At 37.0% G+C, this 7372-nt stretch overlaps 1 protein-coding gene across 3 annotated transcripts; it reads left to right on the forward strand.

The window, feature by feature from the left end:
- The first annotated feature begins 689 nt into the window (after nt 1-689).
- On the forward strand, nt 690-7124 carry tp53i13 (tumor protein p53 inducible protein 13). 3 transcript variants are annotated; one of them, XM_079610598.1, is made up of 9 exons: nt 699-1305; nt 1476-1547; nt 2055-2090; nt 2266-2324; nt 3324-3402; nt 3514-3642; nt 4976-5182; nt 5299-5962; nt 6058-7124. In XM_079610598.1, the coding sequence occupies exons 1-9, from the start codon at nt 1213-1215 to the stop codon at nt 6168-6170; spliced, it is 1452 nt and encodes a 483-aa protein (XP_079466724.1). In that variant the 5' UTR covers nt 699-1212; the 3' UTR covers nt 6171-7124. The 3 variants fall into 3 exon arrangements, with proteins under 3 accessions (XP_079466726.1, XP_079466724.1, XP_079466725.1); XM_079610599.1 differs by lacking the exon at nt 1476-1547 and having other exon boundaries at nt 1070-1305; XM_079610600.1 differs by lacking the exons at nt 1476-1547; nt 2055-2090 and having other exon boundaries at nt 690-1305.
- The last annotated feature ends 248 nt before the right edge of the window (nt 7125-7372 follow it).

Consider the following 7372-nt stretch of genomic DNA (forward strand, 5'->3'; position numbering starts at 1 on the left):
TTGCTTTTCAATTTTGTTTCACAGCAGAAGACAGTTTAATACCACCGGTAAAACGGACAAAATTTACTAATTGAGTTTGAAGTCTAAAAGAAAACCTTGAAATATTTTAAAATAAAAATACTTAAATTCATGGGGAAATTGTACATGGTTGTGTATATAGCTGTTTAATGCCATTTTAGATGCAGTTGCAGAAGAACTCATAATGCATTTAGTACCATTTTCGTACTTATAATGTTTAAAGGTTCAATTATTCATGTATTATAAAGCTCTAGAAATTATGATGACAATCATATTGTGTCCAGAGGGAAACACAGAGTCCTATTTTGAATTTAAAGCTGATTTTTAATCATATTATATATTCATTATTTTTTTTTTAAATTGCATTCACTTTTCCAGAGCAACTACCAATAGTTAAATGAATGAATACATAAATCAAACTGTAACTTTACTGTTTGCAACTTTGAACCATTGGGTTTTATTGACCAACCACGCAATTTTAGTTCACTTAAATTACATGTGCTGGCTTTGCGGGAAATTTAGCATTGCATTTTCTCTTATTGATTTTTAATTATTATTGATAAACAACATATGTTGCAAGTTACAACAATATTTACTGATAATAAACTTCCTAGTTGGCATGACGCCGAGGAATCCGAAAGGACGGAAACGAATTTTGAACCATGTGAGCCACCGTAGACAAAATATGTGTGTGTGTGTATCCCAGAAGACTCATGATCACTGTTGTTATGTGAATAAATGTTACGTGATCTTAGGCTGTACTGACAAACAATTATAAACAGAAGACATGTAACTTACGTGCGTGGAAGGTGTAGACTGTAACGTTAGATGTGTTCACAGCTCGCGATAATCCGATCCGTATTGTCAACTTTTAACTGTTAACTTGTCAAAAGAGAAACTTCAGATGTTTATAGAAACCCAAGACTAAACACTTGGTTTCAAAACATCTCTGACTGTTCTGGTCTGCTTTATTACGTATCGCGATGGCTTTCTCAGTAGTCTCATAGCTTGTTGGTTTCGTGTTTCTGTCCAACAGTGATCTTGTGTTTTATCCTCGAGCTCAGGATGGATAATCAGACGCTTTTAAACACAGTCATCTCATTTAACAAAGTCCTACAGTGTGTTGTAGTTATGTGGCAGAGATACCGTAAACCATACCGTATTGAATGTATTTAACTGGACTCAGATGAAGTCATGAGCCGTCGAGTGATTCTCCTGTCAGGATTAATTTGTCTCTGTGTGACACGGAGTTGCTCCTCCAGACTGACACACTGCGACAATGGCAAGGTATTTGCTCAATTCACTCTACACCACGTTATTAAATGGTAACCAACCATAGTAATCAATTGACATGTCAAGCAGTGACAGCCGCAGTCCTGCTAGATGACTTCTAAAACTATGTTTGGCACGATCTGTGGAAACTAAGAGATCTCATTTTCTTATTACAATTATTTCAGACAAATCTAGTCACTGACCTACCAGGTCCTGAAGAGCTTGTGTGTCAAGAGCTCTGGCCACAGTCACAGACGGTAAAATATGTTTTTATTATACAGTGCAAAACTAAACTACTCAGTAAATGCACAGTGATATACTAACAAGGGATGCACCGATATGACATTTTTGGCTGATACCGATAATTCTTTATATTTTGAAAGCCAATATTGGCAGATAAATCTAAATCCAAATTTGTATATCATTTTTGAGGGCCTGATTAGTTACAAAAACATAAGTCTCACTATTAAACGTAGAATTATAATGTTCTCATTATTAGTTTATGTAGCCTATGACCTAGACTTGTGCTGCATATTGCACTTTACATTTTCTTTTTAAAGTGATTTCAATCATATTTTAAGCATTCAAAACCATCATCTGAAGTGTCTCAGCTGAAGGAAATAATTAATTATTTACCTGCTTTAATATATCGGCCAAATGTTCTTATTGAGCCAATAACAATCGTCCATACCGATATGGTGGCCTATATATCGTGCATCCCTAATAAAAACATGACTGACGGATGTTCCTTTTTGTTATTTCAGATTATCCCTGATATTGACACAAAACATATTATAAAGGTAAATTAATCTCAAATGGGACATGTTGACAACATTTTTCACTCTAAAGCTGACCAATTGAACTCTGTATTATACATTTAAAATAGCAGGATGCTATGTTTGTGCATTGTATCTAATAAAGTAGGCATTTTAATAAAAGTACATATCTTGTATCTTTGACTTTTGTCCCGTGCAGGTTGCTGATTCCATCTGTATGGACACACCCATTACATACAATGACCGCATTCCCACCCAGTAAGCTATGACACATTCTCAGATCCTGTACCTGTCATTTCTTATCTGTTTTTACTTATAAAAGGGTTGTAAATAATTTAATCCGGTTCTAGTTCAGATTCCTCTTAAAGTGGTAGTTCATCCAAAACATTTAAATTCTTTCATCATTTACTCACCCTCAAGTTGCTCTAAACCTGTATGAATTTCTTTCTTCTGCTGAAAACAAAAGAAGACTTTTCGAAGAATATGGGTAACCAAACAGTTGTTGGGCCCCATTGACACTACCATAGTATTTTTCCCCATGCGATGGAAGTCAAAGGGGCCCTCAACTTTTTTTAAATCAAAATTTAAATAATGAGTCTATACACCATCAATCCTTCTTTCAAAATGTGTTTTGTCTTACCCTGATTCACTATGGTAAGCCGTTAACAGATCCGAATGTCATTTGATTCGAATTTCCAACCTTATTCAAATGTGTAGTTGTGATTTATTATCAGTTTAAATTGTTGTGTTGGTTACACTTTATTTTAAGGTTTCAGTATTACAGTGTAATTATACATGTACTGAGTAATAATTAACTACATGTACTTATTATAGGGTTAGGAATAGGTGTAGGTTGTATGTAGTTATGCAATTATTTTAATGACTCTCTGTGGTCATTAAAAATCCCAGGATGTCCTTCGAAAAAGAGTTAGGGTGTGACCCCGGAGTCCTGGCCAAATTTGCCCTCTGGCCTCTGTCCATCACCATGGCCTCCTATTCATCCCCATATACTCATTGGCTTCATCACTCTGTCTCCTCTCCACCAATAAACTGGTGTGTGTGGTGGGCGTTCTGGCGCAATATGGCCAGGTGGATGCTGCACATTGGTGGTGGTGGTTGGGGAGATTCCCCCTTCTATGGAAAGCGCTTTGAGTACCCAGAAAAGCGCTATATAGGCCTAAAAGTAATGAATTATGAATGAATATTGATGTTTCCGTTGTGCTTTTTAAATAAGTTGTTTTTGTTTTGTTTTTTCAGTGGTCCTTACCGGCCTGTTGAGGCCGGGAGTGGAGAGTACCTCTACTGCCCCCCTCAGCGCTGGCTAAACAACCTCAAAGTAATCCCAGTATTCATACTATTGCTAAACAATCACAGTATTCACACTGTAAATCTAAACCTAAAGCTATTTTTATAAATGAGCTCTGTCTGAACGTGTTGTTTCTGACAGAATGGAGCGCTGGTGTTCCTGTATCACCCGTGTGTCTCAGCGGAAGCTCACAGGAGTCTGGCGGTGTTGACTCATTTGTGTCTGCCTCATTACATCCTCACACCTCACCCGTGGCTCAGCCAACACAGAGTGAGTCACCATTCACAACAGTAACACAGGTGTGAGCACTGGATGGTTGTCTGTGACTGACGTCAAACAAATGTAGATTACATTTAGTATCATAATTATTTGATAACATTTTACAATGAATTTCAATCAACATTAATGCATTGTGTGTAATATACTAATAATTAGCTTTCATTAATCTAGGCTAATTTATTAATATGTGACCCTCACCCTGTATTACAAAACCAGTCACAAGTCGCACGGGTATATTTGTGGCAATAGCCAAGAATACATTGTATGGGTCAAAATTATCAATTTTTCTTTAATGCCAAAAATCATTAGCATTTTAAGTAAAGATCATGTTCCACGAAGATATTTTGTAAATTGCCTACCGTAAATATATAAAACATTTATTTCTGTGAGTGAATGCAGCACAATCGCAAACATAAATGCACAACTTTAAAGTTTCGATTTTTTTGCACCTTAAGATTCAAGATGTTCAAATAGTTGTATCTCGGCCAAATATTGTCCTATCAAACCCTACAAACCATACATCAATGGGAAGCTTATTTATTCAGCTTTCAGATAATATATAAATCTCAATTTCAAAAAATTGACCCATGTGACTGGTTTTGTGGTCCAGGGTCATATATATTATTGGATCATTGTCAATTCATTATAATTTATTCATAATATATTAAATAATGTTAATTTATACAACTTTATGGCTGGTTTTACAGACAGGGCTTAGATTAAGCCAGGATTAAGCCTTAGTTTAATTAGGACATTTAAGTAGCTTTAGAAAAAAAAATATTATTTGTGTGCATCTTGAGACAAAACAATGACACTGACATATTCTGAGATATGTCTGTGCAAGTTGCTTTCCGTTAAAACAGATCAAATATACATTTTAGGTTCATTTTAGTACTATTCACTACTGTTCAAAAGTTTGGGGTCATTAAGATTTTTTATATGTTTATGAAAGAAGTCTCTAATGCTCACCAAGGCTGCATTTATTTAATCAAAAATACAGTAAAAACAGTAACATTGTGGAATATTATTCAAATTTAAAATAACACTTTTCTATTTTAATATATTTTCAAATGTAATTTATTCATGTGGTGGCAAAGCTGAATTTTCAGCATCATTACTCAAGTCTTCAGTGTCACATGATCCTTCAGAAATCATTTTAATATACTAGACTAATAATTTAATATACTAATATACTATAATAAGCAACTTGTAAAGCGCTTTGGTGGCCCTTGGGTCTGTGAAAGCGCTATATAAATGCAGTCCATTTACCATTTAAAAAGCACCATTTCTGACAAATATCTCATGTCTGTTATCTTTCTCAAAGCCTTTAGCTGTGGTCTCGTGGGGTCGCTCACTAGAGATGTCCCGCATCACAATTGGGGTTTGTGATTGGCTGCTTTCCATTTCCTCCAATATTAGTCAAGCTAGTACAAGCCAAAGAGCAAAGTACAATCTGTATTTGACAAAACCAGCACCTGTGCACAAACCAGTGAACACCAGTCAAGAGATGTCCAAAGTGGAGAGATTAAAGGTGAAGAAATCGCCTTACATTGACCAATTTATCGATTGTATGATGATGCAGTCGTTTTATGTAAATAGAAATGCTAATGTTAACCTTCTATGCTCCTCTTCTCCTTTAATTGCTAGTCTCTTAAACACTGCTGCATGGAGGCCCTCAATCTCACCGAGGTACAGAGGACTAGAAGGAAAACCAGAAAAATCAGAAATGTCCTTAAACAATCACCAGAGAAAGTGGAACTGAAATATGACGTCAAACGAAACAAACTAAACTGCACAGAGAGTGCAAAACTGAATCGTACAGACACACTGCCACAAAACAACACAAAGGAAATGGCCTCCTTCTCAATGCTAACTGTTACACAATCTCTCCGTTTAGCAAAGGACTCTGAGAAGACAAAGAACATTTATGCAGAGAAGCAAATTTTACAGAATAAAGTGACTGAAAGACACAAATATCAAATAGACAGAAAAGCGCACAGGAAAACTATAGCGGAAGGTAAGAGGCATCGCATCAAGACTGACACAAAGGCGCAGAGATCTGGATCTGAGTGCGGGGAGCTTGGACAGTGTGGAGTCCCAGACTCAGTGTCTCCTCATATAGAAGGGCCGCTGAGGGGGGAGAAGATACCCATCCCACGAACTGATGAGGCCGTGTGGGCAGCAGGCGCTCTGGGCTTCCTCTTAGTGCTTCTCACCCTGTCTGTGCTCCATACACGTCTCTATCGCCACTGCCGATCTTCCACCAGTCTCTACTGGTACGACAACCAGCAAGACTATGAGAATGTGGGTGGTGAGTACACAGTGTATTCTTCATGTGGCGTAAACCATTTATTCTGTCACTTTCCCATGGATGTTGGCTTGACAGAGGTGTTGTTTGTGTTCCAGACATCATCCGCCGAAGGCTTAAGATGGTTGGCCGGAGGAAGAGGAGAAGCAGCCAGAGCAGGAGACAGGAATGTGCACTGTTGCACTCCAGCTATGAGGAGAACTCTGACTAGCTGAGAGGATTGGTGAACACATTGAAATATCTGCCCAATCATGTGGCATTTATATAGTAAATATGATTTTTTTTCTGTTCATAAATCAATTTGGAAGCTGAAGAGAACTTGTCTGTTTACACATTTGAAACAACACAAGACTTCTCTTTCTCTCTGGTATTTCATGTAGTGACAACAATTAAGTGATAAATGCTTATCACTTAATTTCTACAGTAATTTTACTACCATTCAATATAGAAATACCTTTTACGCTAGCTGAACGTCTGAAGCATTTGGCCCACAACTGGAAACACTTCAGGATTTTTCAGAGTCGTCATCTGATTGGTTGAATTCTACAGGATGTCCGGGAGACGCATGTTGAGTTCTTTAACAGTCCGCTTGGAAAAAAAGATGACATGACGCTGAGCCCCCTCAAGGAAAATACTTTTTTTTGTGAAAACAACTGTCAGCACTTATCAGGATCAACTAAACGCTGGATTTTCAAAAGCATTTTTAAGTATGTAAAGTTTGTGTCTTTAAAATACATCCAAGAGTTTTGCTCAGTGGTCTGTTATTGTCGGGACATCAAAGTTACATTTTCACGCCCCTAAACATGACGCTGAACAACACAAACTGTGATTAGTTGCTTTACATGTCAGTCAGACGGCCTCTGGGTGGTCTTTGGCCAATGAAAGCTGTCCAGACTTTCTGCCATCAGTCTGAAGATCTGGCTACGCAAAACTAGGTTCAAGCAGACTAAAGGATTGGAGAAGTCCTGCATACGTCTCCAGAGACGTTTTGCCCCGAAGGTCTAGTTATAAAAAAAAAAGAAAAAAGAAGAAGAAACACATGCAAGGATGAACTGTTCACAATGCAATATTTAACAAGCATTCAGAAGTTTTTCATTTCATGCCAACTTTAAAAATGTATGGAATGTTTTAGTTACATTAAATAATTTTTTTCCTGCTTGAATATTGCACTTGTAGCATTTTTCCTAATGGGAGGTTTCTAAAATGCTGTCATCGTTTACTCACCCTCATGCTGTTCCAAAACTTTAAGACTTTCTTTCTTCTGTGGAACACAAAGAAAGACATTTTAAAGCACGTCGATAACCTAGTTTCTATGTTCCACAGAAGAAAGAAATTTATACAGCTTTACAACAAGAGGGTGAATAAACAATGATCTATCCCTTTAACTGGGTTAAAAGCTTCTTGTGATGAGTT

The sequence above is a fragment of the Phoxinus phoxinus genome (assembly GCF_949152265.1).
Source record: "Phoxinus phoxinus genome assembly, chromosome: 4".
Lineage (NCBI taxonomy): Eukaryota > Metazoa > Chordata > Actinopteri > Cypriniformes > Leuciscidae > Phoxinus > Phoxinus phoxinus.

Coding starts and splice junctions, on each gene's coding strand:
- tp53i13 (XM_079610598.1), top strand. CDS start 1,213: ATGAGCCGTCGAGTGATTCTCCTGTCAGGATTAATTTGTCTCTGTGTG. Junction 2,325..3,323: donor AATGACCGCATTCCCACCCA/GTAAGCTATGAC, acceptor TTGTTTTTTCAG/TGGTCCTTACCGGCCTGTTG. Junction 5,183..5,298: donor CCAAAGTGGAGAGATTAAAG/GTGAAGAAATCG, acceptor TTTAATTGCTAG/TCTCTTAAACACTGCTGCAT.